Source organism: Coptis chinensis, chromosome 3 (assembly GCF_015680905.1).
Source record: "Coptis chinensis isolate HL-2020 chromosome 3, ASM1568090v1, whole genome shotgun sequence".
Classification (NCBI taxonomy): domain Eukaryota; kingdom Viridiplantae; phylum Streptophyta; class Magnoliopsida; order Ranunculales; family Ranunculaceae; genus Coptis; species Coptis chinensis.
The window spans coordinates 2,918,257-2,940,897 of NC_141458.1; the positions used below are offsets into that span (position 1 = coordinate 2,918,257).

The window sequence follows — 22,641 nt, forward strand, 5'->3', positions numbered from 1 at the left end:
AATAAAGTATTTTACATTGACCAAAACACCCTTCTAAAAACTATTTGAGATACCCCCTGCCCTATAAAATTATTTGAGATACCCCCCCCCCCCCAGTAATTGAAAAAAGTGAATTTTCATATGCAAATGTACATCTGCAAATATAAACTACTTATTAAATACATATTTTCATGTGAATATAAATTGTCATAATTAAACTAGTATGTAAAGGGGCATGATCAATATACAATATTTTTTATACAATAATTCATACAATACCCTTCATCACTCTATAAGTTTATTTATGACTTTATTTTTTTGTAGATGTCATCTTTCTACTGTGGATAATATTCCTACAAAAAATGAGCTCATTTAAATTTCTAAATATGTCAAAAGAGGGTTGCAAAATTTTAAATATTGACCGTTAAAATAAACTCATGCTTTTAAATCAGTTTTTGTAAGAGCTAGAGACATTGAAATGATTTCAAATTTTGGTGATTTTTTTGACATATTTAGAAATTTAAATGAGCTCATTTTTTGTAGGAATATTATCTACAGTAGAAATGACATCTACAAAAAAATAAAATCATAAATAAACTTGTAGCTATAGAGAGATGAAGGGCATTGTGTGAATTGTTGTATAAAAAATGTTGTATATTGATCATGTCCCTTTACATAGTAGTTTAACTATGACAAATTATATTCACATGAAAATATGTATTTACAAAGTAATTTATATTTGCAGATGTATATTTGCATATGAAAATTCACTTTTTTCAATTACTGGGAGGGTATCTCAAATAATTTTATAGGGCAAGGGGGTATCTCAAATAGTTTTTAGACGGGTGTTTTGGTAAGTGTAAAATACTTCATTGACGGAAAACGTTAGTTAGGGGGGGTATCTCAAATGGTTTTCAAAACAGGGGGGTATCTAAAAAAACAACTTATCAAACAGGGGGTATCTCTAATTCACCCAACATTTATTGTTTATACATAATGATGTTTAATTAAATACACAAATTTAATTATTATGCATGTGGGTGAACTAATATCATGTGATGAAACCAAAAGTTCCATAGGTAATAGAATTAGAACAATTAAGCATACAAAGAGTCATGTGCGGGAGATTTGATTGTATCTATTTACATTGAATGCTCACAGTTAGGGGCGAAGTCAGACGCTTCACTTATAAGACTAAAATATATATACATAACTGCTATATGATAGGATGATAAATATCTCAATCATTTGGTGTAGTCACATGACTGACACTGAGGGGATCAAAGTGAGAATACACTATAAATTCGCTGTTAAGGATAGTGTGCAAATCTCACTCTACCAATTAATCCCTAGACTTGAGGAATTATGAAAATTCATTGTGTCTCAAATTTATTACTTTGAGACGTTAAAAAGTAATGTCTATTCATAGACTAGACTTGACGTTTTGGGTAATAAATATAAAATGTCTTGAATCACGAATTCTAATAAAGGATCCACCACTCTACGGAGTTATGTATAGGAAATTGTGACATAACTAATTGAGCTCAAACCCGGCCGGTATAAGAAATAGTTTCTTAATACTCAATTAATGTTGAATGTCATATTGGGTCAATTAGACATAGGTAAGTGCCTTCTAGCTTAGTTGGTAAAACCTTTGGGTGATGATATCAGAGGTCTGGGGTTCGAACCCCCGCTACACACAATTGAGTTACTGATCTCTTTAAATACAGGCTTGCCCATACATTTAGTAAGTGCCTTCTAGCTTAGTTAGTAAAACCTTTGGGTGATGATACCAGAGGTCTGGGGTTCGAACCCCCTACACACAATTGAGTTACTGATCTCTTTAAAAACATGCTTGCCCACACATAGCTGATTGTTAATGGTGGCTTTTAGTGGGAGATTTTAAACACTAAGGGCATTTTTGTCTTTTGTCAAAAAAAGACATGGAAAAAGAAAAACCTAGAGAGAATGAGAGTGGGACTCCTAAACATTCAAACAGGATCCCAAATAACTATGATGATGAGGAATATGAGAAACATGGGACTGAGTTCGAAAGACTCTATGGGAAAGGGTTGCTCGAAAGATTGTTGCAACTAAGAATTATAAAGATACATGATGAGCTGCTAGTGCAGCAGGAGGCAGAAGATGAAACAACCAGTAATGAGGACATCGTACATGTGGGTAAGAGTACTTAACCACAAGTTAACACTCAGGGAGGAATAACACGGACTTCACGCGAAGGAAACATGGAGGCGCAAACCCTAAAAAATAGATCCGGAATTTTAGGATCTGGAAAAGAGAATACAAATCAGAGTGATATTGCAAATAGAGGAGGAATGGAACAACCTACAGGAGATTCACAACAGAGTGACACAGTTATAGCAGAAGCACGAAAGAGCCAAGAAGAAGGAAAGGAACAGCAGAGCAAGAAAAGCTCATGGGCTGACATCTTGGGAAGGAAGTCAGTTGGGAAGCAGAGTCTTGAGTACTACCAACCAGATATGGTGGAAGGGAAGGCTGTAATACATTTTGATTCAAAGGAATATGGAGATGTACACAAGAAGTTTGAGCATTTGCTTGTGGGAACTTTTGTTGGGCGAAAACTGGGTTTTTCCTTTGTGAAGGATATAGTGACAAGAACTTGGAATGTGAAGAATGGATTTGAAATGAGAACATATGGAGAGAACATGTACTCATTTGAATTCAGAAGTGATGAAGACAGAAACACAATGCTGGATATTGGATCGTTTCATATAACGAGTCAGCTATTTGTGGTTAGGCCATGGAAGTTATTTGTGGAAGCAGATGAGATCAGAATTATTCCTATATGTGTAATATTCAAGAAGTTCCCGATTGAACTATGGAATACGAAGGGGTTTAGTAAGATATCAAGTGCTATTGGAAGGCCATTATTCGCTGATAAACCGACAGAGGACATGACTAGAACGAGTTATGCAATTGCGTGGAAGTGGATACATAGTGTGAATACCCGAGAGATATAACATGTGTACTGGATCAGAAAAAAGCTTACAAGGTGAAGGTGGAATATAATTGGAAGCCACCAAAATGTAAGGTATGTGAGGTGTTTGGGCACAGTGATAATTTATGCCCAAGGAAACCACAGAAGAGTGAGGCTCAAACAAGTGTATGGATAAAAAAGGGAGTACAGAAACAGAATGAAATATCTGAAGAGAAGGAACAAGAGAAACAAGTCAGTAAGGAAGGAGAATTAAAACTGAAAGACGCCACACGAGAACAAGGAGAGGGGAATGACACCAACAAAGAGGATGAATGGCAGACACCGAAAAAGAAACATACTTGCAGAATGAGGGCAATAGAAGAAGGGCAGACAAGCCTTGTTGTAGTGGAGCAAGTTAGAGATGATGAAGGAGAGGGACAGGAGGAAGAAAATAGACAAGAGAAGGACAGAACGTACTGAGACAAGCAACACTGGTCAGAGAAATGAAATAGGTGGAACAAGCACACAGGGAAAAGAGAAGCACAGTACAGAGGTGATAGCGAAGGGTACTAAGATTCCAAATTATGGGAAAACAAACACAGTGGTTACCAAGTATGACCACTCTAATCCTAAACGACGATTCAAATGATGATAAACCTAGGATGCTGGAATATTAGAGGGATGAATAAGAAATACAAGCAGGCTGAGGTAAAGGAGTTAATCAGGAAGAACAACTTAAGTCTTATAGGGATAGTAGAAACAAAAGTGAAGAAGAAGAATGTGCCTTATGTGATAAATAGAATGTGTGAAGGATGGGAAGTAGTGCATAACTATGATCATAGTGATCTAGGAAGGATATGGGTATGTTGGAACAACAGAGAATGTGTAGTGACTAATATAAAGATTGAAATGCAATGTATAACGATGAAGGTAACTCTGCCAAATGGGGATTCATTTGTAGTAACTATGGTGTATGGCAGCACAGAGGGATGGATTAGAAGGGAATTGTGGAATCAAATCATGGACTTATCATGTACTATACAAATATCTTAGATAGTACTCGGAGACTATAACTCGATACTGAATTCACAGGAGAGAGTAGGAGGAAAACCTACAAGACCACATCATTTTCAAGAGCTGCTCATGTGTACTCATACAGCTGGATTAGTAGATCTAAAGTTTAAAGGAGATATGCTGACTTAGAGTAATAAACAAGAGAATAGGAAGTGGAGGAAACTTGATAGAGTTATGGTGAATGTAGAGTGGCTGAACAAATATTCAGATTCTAAAGCTGAGTTTATAAGCCCAGGGGCAATATCCGACCACACATCTATGGTGGTACGCTCATGTCACCAAAAAGGACAAGGTAAAAGATCATTTCTATTCTTTAACTTCTGGATATATGAAGAAGGGTTCATAGAAGTGGTGAGTAATGCGTGGCACACACCTTTAGTTGGGAACCCTATGTACACACTCATGAAAAAGCTGAAGCATGTCAAGGCAGATCTCATGAAGTGGAACAGAGAAAAGGTTGGCGATGTCAATGAAAGAGTAATAGAAACAAGGAAGGAATTAGAAGACATACAACAAAGACTCCAAACAGATCCCATGAATCGAGAACTTATACATAAGGAGAGAAGAACTATCAGAGTCTATGTCAAAGAAGCAGCTACAGAGGAATCATTATACAAACAGAAATCGAGAGACAATGAGATTGTGTTAGGGGACAATAATACAACATACTTTTTTAACTCAGTGAAGGCAAGAAGAGGAGTGAATAAAATCAGATGTGCTAAGGATGATATGGGAAGATACTAGATGATGTGAATGAGATTGGGGAAGAGTGTGAAAAATTCTATAAGAACATGTACTGCCCGGATCAACTAGAGGAGCTGGATTTTTCGATATACATGAATGTGCAAATGCCTCAGATAGGGATAGAACAAGGGAAGGAGTTAATCAAGGACATCACAAGGGATGAAATCACAGAGTGCTTATCAACCATTGATAGTGAGAAAGCGCCCGAGAGTGATGGGTTTACATCCATGTTCTTTAAGGCCACATGGAGAATAGTAGGGGATGATTTTGTAAGGGCTATAAGGAACTTCTTCAGATCTGGCATGATGCTTCAGGAAGTGAATGCTACATGCATTACACTAGTGCCAAAGGTGAAGGTACCAGTGTCTTTGAGTGATTATAGACCCATTCCATGCTGCAGTGTGGTCTATAAGTGCATTACGAAGATACTTACAGGCATAATGAAATCGTTCATACCACAGGTGGTTTCTTTGAACCAATCAGCTTTTATATCTGGTAGAAGCATTCAGGATAACATACTACTGTCACATGAGCTCATTCATAACTATCATAGAGACACTGGCCCTCCTAGATGTGCAGTTAAGATTGATCTAAGGAAAGCTTATGACACCATCAGATGGGAGGCAGTGGAGTTTGCTCTAACAAATATTGGCGTACCTATACATCAGACACCAAGGTACTCCATCATGCTAAATGGAGCTCCATATGGGTATTTCAAAAACAATAGAGGGATTAGACAAGGAGATCCCATGTCCCCGTATTTGTTTGTGTTGGTAATGGAGTTATTCTCAAAAATGATAATGAAAAAGGTACAGGAAGGAGAATACAAATTACATTACAAATGCTCTAATCCTATTATCACTCATCTTTCATTTGCAGACGATATTATAGTATTTATGCATGGAGATGTCGAAACAGTGAAGAGCTTAAGGGATGTGTTGGAAAGATTTAAGGAGAGCACTGGGCTACAGGTTAACACAGAGAAGAGCAATATATTCTTTGCAGGGATGTATAGAGACACATGTGATCAAGTACAAGGAATCATACAGTATGTTAAAGGAACACTACCTGTCAAGTATTTAGGGCTGCCATTGATCACCATAAGGCTTACTCACAAGGACTGCGGCCCTTTGTTGGAAAAGGTAAGCAAAAGAATACAGAGTTGGAAGGGGAAAGCACTATCTTATGCAGGAAGGTTGCAACTTATAAAGTCAGTGCTCAACAATCTCAGTATCTATTGGTTTTCATCCTTTATGCTACCTCAGAAGACAATTGATGACATCAATAGCCTGTTAAGAAATTTCTTATGGAATGGGCCTGATGGAAACACCTCACATGCATTGCTTGGATGGGAAGATATTTGTCATCCATATGAAGAAGGAGAACTGGGAATTAGAAATATCATTACAATGAATCAAGCAGCGAACCTCAAGCACATATGGCACATTCTGAGTAACAAAGACATACTATGGGTAGATTGGGTGAAGAAGAACATGATTAAGGGTAGGAATTTTTGGCATTTGAATATCCCGAGTGATTGCTCGTGGGTGTGGAGAAATCTGATGAAGGATCGAGTTCAAGCTGCGGCAATTGCACTTCATCAGATTGGGAATGGGAATGGAACCAAGTTTTGGTTAGATCCTTGGCATCCGACAGGTATACTCAAGAAATACTTCCCACAATCTTTATTATATAATTCCACTGGCAATGAGAATGCCACAGTTGTGAACATGATCGAGAATGAACAGTGGAATATACCGCATCATATATGAGTGCATTTACCTGACATTATACTGCAAATGGATGAACTGGTTAACTTGGGGAGAAAGGAAGACAGAGTAATATGGTCAGACTCAATACATGGAGATTTCCAGCTGAAAGAAACATATAACAGCCTAAGGAGTTCGAGATAGAGTGTATAGTGGCATGGAATTGTATGGTACTCAAACCGAATACCAAGACAATCCTTTATCTCTTGGTTAGCACTTCGGGGAGGTCTGAAAACTATGAATGTGCTTATGGAGAGGAAGGTGGTGAGAACAGACATCTGTGTTTTGTGTTGGAGAGAGAGAGAAATTATAGAACACTTATTCTTTCATTGTAATTATTCTATATATATATATGGCAGAATTTACTCACAAGTGCAGGATATATCACACAGAGAAAACAAACATGGCAAGAAGAAATAGAGTGGGTGATAGAGAAAGCGATAGGAAAGGGATGTGATGACAAGGACGCACTGAAGCTGATCTTCAATGGCTTCATCTATACAGTATGGCAGGAGAGAAACAAAATGATCTTCAATAACAAGCAGACACAAGCAGCTCAACTCATTCGTACAATCTTAAATGATATGAAGACCAAACTCAGAGCATGCAAGTTCAAGATGAAGGAAGGACCGAATAGGAGCAGGCTAGAGGAGTTATGGAATGTAGACATTGAAATTGAAAGAGATCAGATCAGATGGTGCAAATGGGCAAAAGCAAAGAAAATGAATGGATATTGAACACTGATGGAACTCTACAAGGTACACAAGGAGGGTGGGCAGCGACAATAAGAGAGCACAGTGGGCATGTTGTAGCAGTAGCTCACGGAAAGGCAAAGCACAGAGACATTGTGCTCATAGAATTAGAAGGACTGATGCATGGACTGAAGCTGGCAACAAGACACAATATAAACCGAGTCCAAGCCCAAACAGATTCAAGCAATGTGGTGTCATTTATGAAGGCTCAATCACGATATCCATGGCAAGCTAAGAAGATAATGGAAGATATACAACAATATGTTAAACAGCTAGATGGGTTTAATATAGTACATGCATATAGAGAGACCAATAGGTTGGCAGATGCTTTGGCTACTAACATCCCTACTATTTGTTTCATTGAGATTGTACCTAGTTCATTTTTTGAAGATATCAAGAAAATTGTGTATGAGGATGCAATAGGCAAAGAATATGCAATAATGTAATCAGCTTATTTTATTTATGAAAAGGGGTAAGGGACCTCTCTAAAAACCCTGCTTGTCTACCAAAAAAAAAATAGACATGGCTGTGACAGTGAAGAACATATTCCCAATGGTCTAATTGTGAATACAAGTGAGGTGGAGGGACTTAGATTTAAATAATGGTAGGAAAGGACTTTCTTGATAGTTCCATGGGCCTTATTGTAAATATGGATTTGTTAATGGTCACTTTCCATATTAAAGAAATATATATTAAAAGTGTTTCTTGATAGTTCCATGGGCCTTATTGTATGACAAGGACTTGTCCTCTTTGAGATAAGACTTGGAATCCTAAGTGGATCCCACTACACACACACTTACATATTCTTAAAGTTTATCTATATAAGAGAATGACTTTTTGGTGAAAGAGACCATTAGTCTTTCCAAAAAAAGTACTACTAAAAATAGGAGAAAATCAAAAGTGTTTTGTGGTGTGTTGTGTGGTGAATACTACTAGAAGGCTGAAGACTAACCTTTTGGATTCAACTTTGGAAAGCTTTTCTTTACTGTCTATCTCCAATTACGGTTAATAAGATATTTATCTTTTAATTCCTTTTTTATCAATAATAGATTAGCATGTTAAAGATATAGGATCAAAGTAATCCCAACATATGGTATCAAAGTGGGTCATGCTATAATCTATTTTTGATTTATTAGAATAATGAGATCTGAAAATTTTTGTTTGTACAAATATATAAGATATATGCTAATTTCATATCTGCATGTTCTAAGAAATAAAGGTTTATTTTTTTTTTAAGTATTGGTACATACCATTTAAAATTGAAAAAAGGAAAAAGATATATTAACGTTGTTAATATGAGATGTTAGTTTTATTAATATGATCTTTTTATGATACGTGTTAAAAAGAAAATAGAAAGTATACATGTTAAATTTGTATGGTACATAATTTTTTTTATAAAGCATAAGCGTTGGACTATACGTGTTGTTGGTTGTTGCTGACACTCTAAAGAGACTTGTTAATCTCGTACGTCAGCATAGTAGAGACGACTGGGCTTTAGGGCAGGGAATGGGTCGGGTTCGAGTCGGATATGGCTATATCTGAATCCGAACCCGAATAGTTTGACAATATCCGAGCCCGAACCTAAATCTGAATTAAACCGAAATCTTCAACCCGAATTCGACTCGAACCCGATCAACCTGATCGGATAACACTAAAAAAAATTTAAAAAAAAAAACCCAAAAATTATATCTGAAACCGAACCCGACCCGAATATATCTGAAGCCGAACATGAATACATGCATAGAGCAATAATAGCCATCAATGCAATATTAAATATCATCAATGAATAGAGCACCAAAAGTGGATTTCATTCAATTCATAGAGCACCAAAGGGGGAGGGAATTCTATATATTTCCTTTACACTCTCTAAACAAATGGAGAGGATCGGATGCATCTTCTCCACTCTCCATCTTCTCAGTTCGCCATCGATCATTCGATCATAGAATCCAAACAATGAACTACGTTCGACTTGATTCCAGGTCGTTAGCAAACTGGATACATAGGCAGTTTGATCCTTCAAACTCAGTCACAATATCATTCTCCCCAAAATTCCTACACACGTAAGGTTTGCCCAAAAAGAACATTTACATTGGCACCGTCTGTGGATTGAATAACTTAAAAATTCATCTACTCAAATTAAAGTTCTATTGCTACTTTCGATTTTCAAGCCCGCGAAGCATGGTGATGGTTGTCCGAAGAGAATAATCAAAAAGCTCACTCACCTATGGAGTCAATTAATGCATGCATAAAAGATAAGTTTTCATTACATGAACAAATAAAGCTTCAGTTCATTTGGCTATGTTAGCTTATCATAGGGACCCTATATATTAACCTGTAGAGTCCATTGGCTATGTTGGATTCACTTGGGCAGACTAATATCATGCGGTGACCAAGCCACTTATCTCTTTTCCAAGTGAATACAATTTTTGTCTCAAATTTCTAGATTAATATTCCTACTAATGTTTTTCTTTTATATATGCATTGGTATTTCAAGGTTGTGTATTCTAAAAGGTGGAGGAAGGACAGGAGAAAAGGATAATTCACATCTGAACTCGAGCTTGAATCCTATGACTCCCAGTCGCTAATGAGAATATCGCAAGCGATTACTTGCATCATTTTCAAGTCTTAAAAGGTGCACTTAGCAACCAAAATAATTTGCTATTCCTTGGTCCGACTTTCAAAATTTTCAAGTTACAATAGGAGGAATCACCGCCAGACCATGGATACAAGAGAAACTCACAAACTTAAATGCTTCGAGACGGTGGGGCTAGCTACCCATATATTGCAGGTCGTGCACATGTCGGACCCCGACCCAGCAACGTGCAAATGTTTAAGGATAGAACTAACCCACATGGCCCAGCACAGAAAAAACCTCCGAAGTCAATTTCGATTGGTGTATTGTATTAAAATAATGAGTTAAATTCTCTCTTCTCTCTCTCCTCTCTCCTCACCAACTAATCACAGCTGACTTCTGAAGTCTTTTTCTGTGTTGGACCATGTGTGACAGTCGCGCCCAATGTTTAACTAAGCTATCGACTATGGTAAGACATTGACCTCGCCAGTTTTGATCAGACGGGGCTACTTTGTATATATTAGCCTTTACCGACCTGCGACATATCATCTTGTTTTATCTACTTGATATCAGGCGACCTAATGATCTATTGCAAGGGCTAACAAATGTCGCATAGTTCGATTCAACTGTGCTGGTCAAATACCAAACTGGGGCTAACTACAACTAGCTTCAACGCCCACTTCTACACATAGTCCAATTCATTTGTGATTTAAGCTCGATTGCTCCATACAAATTGATACTACTGATTTCTTTTCATAAGTACAACTCCCTCCTTAGCAGGTCGCCTGTACTACGAACTGGCGATAGCATAAAACAGATGAGTCGCTCGAATTGTGAAGTGGAGGCTCACTCCCTTGCAGTTTATTAAATGCAACCAACCAAACTGGGGGCTATCCAAAACCATCTATGAGCTGGGGCTAGTTATTGTCATCTAATCATGTTCAATTCAGTTATTATTTGAGCTCAATGCTCTATGCATCTTCAGAATTACTATCGTTAGTTTGTAATAACTCTTTCGTGCCAGCTCGCATTTTTACAGGTAAATTAAACTTCAAAAATAAATTGGGGCTAGCTATAGTCACGTCAATTCAAGGCTAGCTATCAACTACGATCTCTAAATCAGGATGCTCACTAGAGCCACCCGCTCATTAGAGTAGGCAGACTCACTCAGGTCACAACGCCCACCTGGGTATAACGCTCACTCATGCTTAAATGCTACATAGCGTCACCACTTCACACTAGTTGGGGACCTATACTTCTAGGACCGACTCAGTGTAGAACGCTCCCTGGTCCCTTGACCTACGCTCACTCAAGCAGAATGCTTACATAAGCGCTAAAAGGGCCCTTGACCTACGCTCACTAGAGCAAAACGCTTCCATAAGCACTAAAAGGTTCCTTGACCTACGCTCACTCGAGCAGAACACTTCCGTAAGTGCTAAAAGGCCCTTTGACCTATTGGAGTAGAACGCTTACATAAGCGCTAAAAGGTCCCTTGACTTACTGGAGCAGAATGCTTACACAAGCGCTAACAGGTCCCTTGACCTACGCTTACTCGAGCAGAACGCTTCCATAAGCGCTAAAAGGTCCATTGACCTACGCTCACTGGAGCAGAACACTTACATAAGCGCTAAAGAGTCCTAGACCTACACTCACATGAGCTCCAACATGCTCACTATTCCACTTAGACATGTGTCAAATTATTTCTCTCGACAGATCGTTCTTAAGAAAGCACGACCTAATGAGAGGGGGTTGTGTGGGGGACATATATTGTCATCAATATATTCACGACATGTGTCATTGCTATCAATCATATCTTGATACTAACTTATTGGATTATTACAATTGGTCATCTCAAGAGTCATGAGTTACGAAATGGTTACAAAATGAACATGAATACATGCATAGAGCAATAATAGCTATCAATATAATATTAAATATCATCAATGAATAAAACACCAAAAGTGGATCTCATTCAATTCATGTAGCACCAAAGGGGGGAGGGAATTCTATATATTTCATCTCCACTCTCTAAACAAAGGGAGAGGATCGGATGCATCTTCTCTACTCTCCATCTTCTCCGTTCGTCATCGATCATTCGATCATAGAATCCAAATAATGAACTACGTTTGACTTGATTCTAGGTCATCAGTGAACTGGATACATAGGCAGTTTGATCATTTGAACTCAATCGCAACATTATTCTCCCCAAAATTCCTACACGCGTAAGGTTCGTCCAAAAAGAAACTTTGCACAGGACAATATATGACTAGTGACAACTGTGCATCGAAATGGGTATGCTATTTTATAGTTTTCTTGTGAGAATGAGCTTGTGACAATAGGGGAGATTAATATTTAAGTTTGGGTATTTGGCTTATAGATGATAAAAGTACTCAAGACAGTGGTGGGAAGAATAATGAAAAGATAAGAGACTCGGGGTCCATAGATGGATATAGGGGGGTGCGTGTGGGGGCAGTCGCACCCCCTGAGATTAGAAAAGCTCTACTACCACATAACTAATTGTCTAGAAAAATCTTCAAACTATAAGGACTCGCACCCCCCAATTTTTTTTTAACAAACTTCCACTACTGTACCCCCAAAATTTTCACAATTATAGTGAAAATATAATCAATAGAAAAAAAATAGTATGAAAAATAAAACTAATAAAAAATATTCCAATAAACCAGCGTTTTTTTTTACCTCTCTTTTTGCCCTTACAAAATTATCATTTATAATTTATTTTGAGTCCAAAACCATTAAAGGGAGACAAATGTGTCTCTGAAGGTTTGATAGGTTAATGAGACTAAAACAAATAGCTAAAGGCCCAAAGCCCAACTGGTTAGTTTGTATAATTCTAATCACCCATAACAAATCCGTAAGCTCTTCCTCATTTCTTTCACTCTCAATTCTTAAACAAGCGTTAGACCTCAACCTAAACAAAAAACAAAAAACAAATTCATAAAGGACTTGCGACGCAGCTTGTTGCACGATTGTCCTAATTATTTGTAAAACTCGTTATCATTATCAATAAAATCTCCACTTAAAAAAAACAAAAAACAAAAATATAACAAAACAAAACAAGATAATTTTTTACTTTCAATGTTAATCTTTTATAATTTTCTCCGCATGATAGTAAGGTTATATAGACTTATAGTATTATAGGAAGTTAACAATTTGTTGAATTGTTGTAAACTTGTTGACTAAATTATGTAGATATATATAGACATAGTAGTATCAATTAATGGTTTAAGTGCTTAAGTAGTTAACTTTGTCAATCAATATTAAATTCTTAGTAGTCAACGCACTCTAGTTTTGTGAATTGAAATAAATACATAATTTTGTTAATATTTATTGTTTAGACCTTCTTGCAAAAATAAATGAATAACTGCATACTTTTATTTTATTTTATTTTTGGGTAGGGTGGAGTGGGGTGTGCATGATCTCACACCCCTTGGTTTAGAATTCTGGCTCTGCTAACACGAGAATGTTATTTAGCATCTTGAAGATTTAATGATTTAAGAATCTCAGGGTACATGAAAAATGTAGAAAATGGATCATTAAGTGGTTGTTTGTTTTTTGGGTTTTCAGCATTAAGAGGCGCTGAAACATAAGTTTTCAGCGTTCAATAAGTTTGTGTTAAAAATTGATAACACAGGTAAAATTGTCCAAATGATTTATATTCAGCATTCAGAGCCAGGTCATTCTGACATAAAACAAACATGTTTTTCAGAATTCAGCAATCAACATTCAGCATTCAAATAGTGGTCCATTTAGCATTCAGCATTCAGAGGCTCAAAAAAACAAACGACTCCTAAGTCATAATATTGCTTAGGTAAAAAACAAGATCTGAATGCACATGCGAAACTTTATTGCACCCACTACATCAGCTTCATTACACGAAATAAACATCTTTAGCAGCAGCCCTCGTAGCTTATAAGGAATGCATTTTCTAAACTACTGCACAATGACAGAGACGGGGAAGCTGTTTGCTAGTTGATGTCTAGACAGTCAAATTATATTATTGCTAGTGGAGTACTATTTGGCGATTGTTTGGCGTTGTAATTTCTTTTTTCTGATTGAGAAAGAAACTTAATTTGTTTTTGTTTCTTTGCTTAATGCTAAGTTATGTTTTTGATCTTGTAAAAGTTTGTTATATATGTTTCATCTTTTCAATATTTTAATTAAATTGATGACCGAAATCAATCAATCGCAAATAATATAGCTTTATTGGATTTGTTACAACAAATATCTTTGTAAGTGTTTCACCGTTGTATTTCAAACAATGGTGCACGCCAACCCTTCGTTTTTGCTTTTGTTTTCTATCCAAACACACCATCCACCATTGCAGATGTGGTCGATGTTGCTTAGAAGAAGACCTTAAATCTTAAAACCCTTAAAAATAGAACGGTGTTTGATATTCCAATCACACTTGATGCTAATCTTATGGTAGCCATTTCTTCAATTGCAAGTTAAACTCTGTTTGAAGCAAGTACAATGCAAATTCCTCCACTTCCACGCAGCAAATTCGATGCCTATTTCTCCTCTCACAAGTCTAAAAGACTATTAGAGACGCCTATGATAGAGTAGGCAAATGATAAGGAGAGATCATTCTTATAACACCCCGGCTTTTTCTTTTGTTTTCCTAGTATAAATAATAATAATAATAATAAATAATAATAATAATGAAAATAGATAATGGATAAATGATAACTATCAGTTAAGGATAAAAGTCCCGTAAGTAATAGATAAGGGTTGTCCTTGTTTTTCGGGAAGTTTTCAACGTAGAGTTTTGGGGAAAAACACAAATGAGTTTTAGGAGAGAAAAATGGGATTTTTCCGAAAGAAGAAAAAGGAAGTTTTTCTTGTAGTCGGGCCGATAATGTGAGAGCTACCAGGTGAGTAGATATTTTATGGATTTATTTTATTAAATCCTCGATTATTGTCGATTTCTTTCGGGTTGAAATATGTAGTGTTGTTAAAACTTAAAACTATAAAATTTGATATAGAACTGTAGAATGAAATATTGCGGATATCTTGTCGTTAAACCGTCGAAGCTTGAAACAAGCCGTTTGTTAATAAGCCCCATAAGCCCCAAAAGATTTCGGCTTGTGTTTCGTTGAGACTCTTTTTGTTGTGGTTTTGAACTCGAACTTAAACCGTCGAAGACTTGACGCTGGTTGTTAATGGCGCCACCGCCATAACCAAATTGTCCCCAGTTTTGTTGCGGTCGAATGGTTTGTTTTGTTTTTTTTTTTATGAATGTTAGACCGTTGGGTTGGATGGATGAACTGTGGAGTTGTGGACCGGGCGTGGTGAAGTAGATGTGGTTGTTTAAGATGAGGGAAGTCGTGAAGCTTGAAGCGATGTAATTAATGGCGTTCAAGCAAGAACCGAACCGTTTTCGTTTTTGTTGTTGTTTAACTTTGTTTTGTTTTGGTTTTGTTGTGAGGTTTTGTTGTTTGGTTATGGGGTTGTTGATGGTTGTTTCAAGTACCGCTAAAGCTTGAAGCTTTGAACAAGCTTTTAATGGAGGCGAATCCGGATCTAGTTTGGATGAGGATAGTTGATCTAATGATTTGAAGATTTTGCTTTCATTAAAGTTGTTTGGTTTTTCATGGGGTCAAAACCGATAGGATGATGGAGGTGGTCGAAAGTGGTGGATTAGTAGTGGTGGTGATTGGAGAGGAGTCTGCTGGAGAAGATGAACGATGAATTTCAGTTGGGCCTTGGGCGAAATCTGTTTGGTTTGGGCTGGTTTCAGTTTTGGGCTTTAGGCCAAGTTTTAGTTTTGAGTTGGGCCGGTTTTAAGTTATTTTGTGGGCTGGTTTTATAAATCCAAGTGAGTCAGGTTATAATTTATGAACAGTAAGTTTAGATTGGGCTGGGGCCGAATCAGGCAAGTGGGCTTGAGTGTTTTTGGATATTTTCATTTTGGCCTTAAGTTTAAACTTTGGACCTTAAGCTTTGGGCTTTTGGGTTAGAGGAGTTTGGGGTTGGTTGACTGCTGTTAACCCTTGGCAGGTCGACTTTGACTTTGACCAGAGTTGACTTTTGACTAGGGTCGACTTTGACCAGTTAACCCAATTTGACCTTTTAACTCGGATTATTATTTGGGTTATTAAGATAGGTCTAGGGCTATTAGCATGTTTGGCTTTAGGCTAAGACCTTTATATATACGTGTGTATGTGTATTACCTACTATGTGATGTTTCAGTTTTTATGATATGCAACGTTATGACCCTTAGACATTAATCTAATTAATAACGCGTAAACCAAAAATACATGAAACAAGATACTCCTTCGTTCTCTAAAATAATATATGCAATAAGGTTCAATCATGCGTAAACCAATTTACCACTTTTTTTAGAACTCTCCACGCCTCAAGTTTTGGAATTTAGTACGTTTTATGACTGTTGATGTCATATATTAGATGGGCATTTATTGAATGTGCCATAAATGGCCCGTTAGCGTTATATAGGGGTATTCAGTGAATGTGCCATGAATGACCCGGGTATTCATTGAATGTGCCATGAATGACCAGATTCTTTGGACTGCCCTAGAGAGGAACTAAGGTATTCGCCTTGCGGGTTAGTTGTATTCTTTGATTATGGGAGTGTTTGGGTTTACTTTTGAATACCTAATATAATATCTACATATGTTATATAGAAGTTATAACTTTCTTTTGCAAGAGGGTAGGACTTAATAACATTTTGTGCAGGGATGCGGTCCTACCCTTATACAGCAGTGGATATCGGTAAGTTTTAATTCAATGGTTTAGATATTAAAACGAGTTATTATAATGAGTTATATAATGGAAGTCTTGCTTGGGAAGAAATTATGCCGGTTAAAATGACGGAACTAATTGCCTTCCAAGCCGTGAATGATTAAGTTATGGGATAATATAAAGTGATTGTTTGAATAATTAAAGTATGATAATGGTTTTATGTGGTTAGTCTACTCATACCAGCAAATTCCATTTTGCTGACCCATGTTTGCTTTGTTTTGGCAATGTGGGTATGTTCTTGGGAACATAGGTGGAAGACAGTGGAACCGCGGCGTTTGATTTGGAGCAGTCTGGGAGTTTATTTTTATTAGGTCTGATCTTTTGGAAGTATGTAATAACGTAGTTTTCTTTTCATATGACATGAAAATACAATGTTTAAGACCTGTTATTCTTAGAGTGGTTTGATGTTTTATTGGGACGGAAGATAGATTTTTTTATAAAGTAATAAAGAGAATTTTGGAGATTGAATTTGTGGTTAAGATTGTTTATGATGTGGGTTTTAGGTTTTGACATGTGTTGTATCCACCCCGTCATAGCCTGGGTTTTTAGACAATTGAACCAAGTGATGTTTGAGATATTTATATTTTAAATATTCATTTTTTTTTAATTGTTTAGAAATTCGGGCTGTGACAATTCTCTCTAAATTTTGGAGAGATCAAGGCAAATAGCCATTGGATGGAGAAATTTCTTCTCAAGATCGAGGTTGTTGCATGGCCCACAACTGACAAACCATACCAAACCGTATGATCATATCATCCAACGGCCGATATGAAGTGCACACTAAATTTAGAGAGAATGATCTCTCCTTACTTGATAGAGTATGTCTCTAGTAGGGGAGTCGTGACACTAATTATATCGTTCTGGGCCGAGGGGGGTATGTGGACAAAAGGTGATTTGGTTGGTTTCTGTCTGTCTGTTTGTCCTCATTCCTCATCTCTTCTGTTCTCTTCATCTCTCTCCCTCTCAATCTCAATCTCTCCATCTCGCCTCTCCCTCTCCCTCTCCCTCTCTGCTCATGCCCTTCAGTATACTAGTATTAAGACGACCCATCTGTTAGCCCAATGGGCTCTCAAACAATATGAATTGGGCCGGGTACCAAGACTTTGAGACTTGTACACCGACCCTGGGAAGTGAGCACTATTGATTTGGCTAAATGCAACCCGAACTAAAAAGAGTTGCACCCAAAAGTAATATAATCTGTGTCGCACGATTGATAAGATCCGACGGCTACGTGTCTATTTAGTCCAAAACCCTAACCCTAATTATATCTATCTAACTCTAGTCATTCTCAACACTCTCAAATCTCACAACCTTAGCAGCAGCAAGAGAAGCAAGAGAAATATTCCTAGTCATGGGTAAGCAAAGCCTCACTTTTTCTCCTCTCTTTCAATGAATAGTTTACTGTTTGTTGATTGCATATTGTTGTTGTTGTATAGGTAAGGTTCACGGATCGTTGGCACGAGCAGGGAAGGTGAGAGGACAAACACCAAAGGTAGCTAAGCAAGACAAGAAGAAGAAACCCAGAGGCCGTGCTCACAAACGCATGCAGTACAACCGTCGTTTCGTCACTGCTGGTAACTTTTTCTTTTTTTACTATTCAGATTTATTCACCCCTTATTTATATGTTGTATTGTGATATGATCCATATGTTTGATTAAATGATATTGAACTGTTAGTTTTAGAAAGGAAAATTGGGGTGTTGGGTAATGCCTTGATGATGTCAATATTGATGACGAGTCTGAGAAATTCCATTCATTAAATCGTGATGTGAATTGAGGCATTTGTCTGAGAGGTGTCCTTCATCCCAAGTCCATTCATCCTTTGTGTTTCTTTTAATCTTGTTAAAAAATTGATTGGCAATTTTTTTTTTTTTTTTTACTGAGCCATATTGTTTTGCTTAGTTGTTGTGTAAGCACAAAGTGGGGAAGGCATGCTGGTTGTTTGATGTACTTAAAGAAACTAGGAATCTTTAACAAACAATATAATGTGTCAATAACTCATTAGTGTTGCCATTTCAATGTTTTATATGTTTTTCATCCTTGATCCAAATCACTGCTCTTCGAGTAATTCTTTGGTTTTTTCTTATTTTGACTCGCATGAAAACATTTTTTCTTCTTTCTAACTCGTAATGTAGGCCTTCTCAGCATACTTATACCTTGTTATTGAAATTTCACTTAAACCAAAGCAAAAAATGCAACTCTTAGTGCATATAACTTGTCCTTGTTTTCATCACTTGCTATATTTCTCTATGAAGGTTGATTAATTTTTCAAAATCGACTTGTTTGTCTGGATAAACGGGTGCTTTTAGCATCATTAATGACTCTGGGTGTGTTATTTTAGCAAGTTTCAACTATCTGGTGCCTTCATCATAATTTTAATGCTCGCATTCACGTGATAAATGTCATGGACCTATCTAATTGAAGTGCGGCCCACTGTAAATACAAGAGTACTCCGAAGTCCTAAAAGATAATTTCCAAGCATTTGGCTTCATTACTATCGTTAGTTTTATATGTGGTCATTAATTTTTTGTCTACTGGTTGTTAAACCTTTCTCGAGGCTGGTGTTACATCCTCATGTGGATAATTTGTACTAATTGGAGATAATATTTTCCAGTATCTAAAAAGAAGTTGTGGTTTTGTTTGTATCCATTTTTTGAGCATACTAGTTTGGTGACTGCAACAGTGTTCTCTCAATAATCATCTACCATGTGCTTTATTGTACATAGTATAGATGAATGGTTTATGAGAATTTGAGAATGGTATGTAGGTTCGTAATACCATTAAGCTGGGTTGCATAGCATGGATTATTGCATTTATCTGTAATTATGTGGAATTCGTGATCAAGTTTTCACGGTTTTAACTCACTTCTTTGTTCTTGCTTTTCAGTTGTTGGCTTTGGGAAGAAGAGAGGACCAAACTCTTCAGAGAAATGAGCATAAGTGAAGGGGAAGATAATGGTGGTCACATCGACAGTTAGGCGTTTTGCAGCCGTAGAGTAGAATGCCATCAAATTTTATTTTTAGGAACCAGTTGTATTGTTAAATGATAGTAGTCCTTGATGTTTTGACTGTTCACCTGGCAATTAATTGTTTCCTGGCCAGCAAATACTGTTTTGTTATGAATTAAGTGATGTTTGAATCATTATATTTATCTTTTTCGTGAACCTAGATATAGGTTTGCAGTACATGTTTTTCACTAGTTTTCTGTTGAATTCTCTATCAGGCATTCTCACAGGGAAATTCCTGGAGCAGGATTTGGCTTAACATAGTTTATTTCGTATCGACAATGTTGAGTTGCTTGTTTCTTAAAGGAACTAGTCAGAACCAAGAGGAAGCCTTGAATTTGTCAATAGTTCTGCAGGTCTAGGTGTGTATATAGGTCCCGAGTACGGTTTGTTGCATCGGAAGAGAAACATTGTTAGCCGAACGGCAAAGGTCTTAGTCCCTTGGCCAAAACATTGGTAGTCAGTTCCCTGACGAATATGCATATCAAATATTAAAAAAACATCCCCCTGATTATTGAGATTTGATGTATATTTCGGCTTTAATATGCGCTGGAGGCGGACCATCAGGATGTAATGGCTAATACAAATGAAGTATTAATGATTACGTAAAAAAATACTTGTTTCAATCAATCTACTTGATTCAGTCGGTATTCCTTTGCTGTAGCAAATTTTCCGTCAGTTTGTTCCGTGATGGATACATGTGAAGGGTCAAGGATACATTAACCAGGTCTTATTCATTTGCTCCTTCTGCAGTTCTGCCACGCCAACTTCTCATGCTGATATTGGCATTCGGCAACAGGTGCCTTATTTTGACACTGGCTTTTCCAACTAAACTCCTGACACCAAATCATTGTCTAGGCTCCTAACACCAAGAAATCCTGAAACTGTATTTTGTAAATCTTATTTTGAGGGTCAAAATAATGTACAAATCAAAGGAGTCTGCTGCAACTCAAATTTTCTTCTAGTTGAAATTTTACAGTCAATAAATTTGTGCTGCCATCTCTCTCTTATGCAGATGAGTTATCTGTACAAGAGAGAGACACAAAAGGACCCTATAGCTTCCCTCGGTTCTGATGTCTGATGGCTTTCATCCAAGTATCTGTTAACTGAAGGAAGTGCCCCTTATCGACTATAGTTCATGGCCCACCACAAATCCATGAAGTCCCTCATTAGTTTCTAACCAACTAAAACCTTGCCTTTTATTGACATTAGTTTCTCTCATTGCGCTCCTCACCTCTGCCACACGGTCTAAGCTCCCAATATCCGAATATACACTTGACAACAACTTGCGGAAACCACCTTCCTTGGGCTCAAGACCTAGTAGCTTTTCCGCTGCATGCTCGGCGTCTGTGACGTTCCCATGTATCTTGCAAGCACCCAGGAATGCTCCCCAAACATTTGCACCTGGCTCTATGGGCATATTTGCTATGAAACTTTTAGCTTCATTAAGGCGCCCAGCTCGAGCAAGCAAATCAACCACAGACCCGTAAATTTCTTCTGTAGGAACAATTCCATAATCTTCACTCATGGTTTGAAAATATTTGAGGCCCTCTTCTACTCGACCAGCATGGCTACATGATGAAATTAAAGCTACAAACGTCACATGATCTGGCTTCACATCATTGTCTCTAACCAAGCATTCAAAGATCTTAATTGCGCCTTCACCATCTCCATGCATACCATAACCATCTATCATTGCCGTCCAGGAAACCGTGTTTCTTTTTATCATCTTTTTGAAGTGATTCTCTGCCAAATGGAGCTTTCCACACTTGGTATACATATCCAAGAGGCTATTTCCTACTAAGAGTTCATCATCCAAACCACTCTTAAGAGCATAGCAGTGAACTTCCTTTCCATGAAGGAGCATAGACAATCTAGTGCACAAGGGCAGAGCAATGGCCATTGTGACAGAATTAGGGCTACTGCCACCAGCTTGATTCATTGAGCGGAACACCTCCCAGGCCTCCTTGTAACAATTGTTCTCCACGTAGCCAGATATTGTAGCATTCCACATAGGTGTTGGGCTACATTCCAGAGTTGACTTCTCCAATATCCGTTGAGCATATATCATGTAATGGCACTTACCATACATATCTATTAATGACGTTGATACGATAACATCTTGCTTCATATCTCCTTTCCTCATAATAAAACCATGAAGTTCCTTTCCAAGTACCAAGTTAGACAACTCGCCGCAAGCTGTGATTAATGTGCTGAGAGTAACATAATTCGGTTCTTCACCTTTAGAAACCATGTCTCTAAAAGCTTCAATTGCATAGGAAGGACAGCTGTTACGCACATAAGTCGCAATCAGAGTCGACCAAGCTACCACACATTTCTCCACCATGGAATCAAACACAAGCTTAGCAAGTTCTTGACGATAACACCTACCATAGACATCAAGAAGAGCACATCCAACAAAGACATCATTCTCAATATACGCACTAATCTTTACAGTGTACCCATGCACTTGCTCTCCAATAACAAGATCTCTCAATTGCCCACAAGCAGAAAATACACTAGCAATAGTGTAACCATTCGGCGAAAGACCAATTCCCAATTCATTACACTCACCTCTCATTTGCTTAAAAGCACATAAAGCCTCCTTCGCTTGATAGTTTTGAGTGTACCCCGAAATCATAGCAGACCAAGTAATGTCATTGGGATATTGAATACCCTTCATCCGATCAAAAATCTCTCGAGCCCCATCACATTCACCAGCACGAAAGAAGCTAGAAATGATCGTATTCCAATTAACAAGATTTGGAACAGAAATTCCATCAAACACTCTACGAGCATTAAAAAGCAAATCACATTGAGCATACATTGTAATGAGAGAATTGAGTACATAGCCATCAGACTCGACGAAACCACTCTTTATGGTTTGGGCGTGAAGGGATTTTCCTTGATGAAGGGGAAATGGAAGAGAAATGCAGAATTTGAGGAGAGATGTGAAGGTAAAGGAGTTTGGTTGAAAGCCTTGGGTTCGAGTTTGTTTGTAGAGGTTTA

At 37.4% G+C, this 22,641-nt stretch overlaps 2 protein-coding genes and 1 non-coding gene across 3 annotated transcripts; 2 read left to right on the top strand and 1 right to left on the bottom strand.

Annotated features, from left to right (window-relative positions):
* The first annotated feature begins 17,765 nt into the window (after positions 1 to 17,765).
* On the top strand, positions 17,766 to 19,812 carry LOC147507259 (small ribosomal subunit protein eS30z/eS30y/eS30x). Its single transcript, XM_086599978.1, has 3 exons — positions 17,766 to 17,984; positions 18,066 to 18,203; positions 19,515 to 19,812. Exons 1-3 carry the CDS (start codon positions 17,981 to 17,983, stop codon positions 19,559 to 19,561), a joined length of 189 nt encoding a protein of 62 aa, XP_086456104.1. The 5' UTR covers positions 17,766 to 17,980; the 3' UTR covers positions 19,562 to 19,812.
* LOC147507260 (small nucleolar RNA SNOR75) lies at positions 18,339 to 18,423 on the top strand. The gene has a single exon (XR_015219714.1). It is a non-coding gene; the product is annotated as a small nucleolar RNA SNOR75 (small nucleolar RNA).
* A 949-nt stretch (positions 19,813 to 20,761) lies between the features above and the next one.
* Positions 20,762 to 22,459, bottom strand: LOC147507261 (pentatricopeptide repeat-containing protein At2g13600-like). Its single transcript, XM_086601150.1, has one exon. The coding sequence runs from the start codon at positions 22,457 to 22,459 to the stop codon at positions 20,762 to 20,764; it is 1,698 nt and encodes a 565-aa protein (XP_086457276.1).
* Positions 22,460 to 22,641: the final 182 nt, after the last annotated feature.

What these genes read in the sequence shown, in the direction of transcription:
- LOC147507259 (XM_086599978.1), top strand. An exon ending in CCGTCGTTTCGTCACTGCTG is followed by an intron (nt 18,204 to 19,514) that starts GTAACTTTTTCT and finishes CTTGCTTTTCAG; the next exon opens with TTGTTGGCTTTGGGAAGAAG.
- LOC147507261 (XM_086601150.1), bottom strand. Translation starts at nt 22,459, where the DNA reads ATGTATGCTCAATGTGATTTGCTTTTTAATGCTCGTAGAGTGTTTGAT.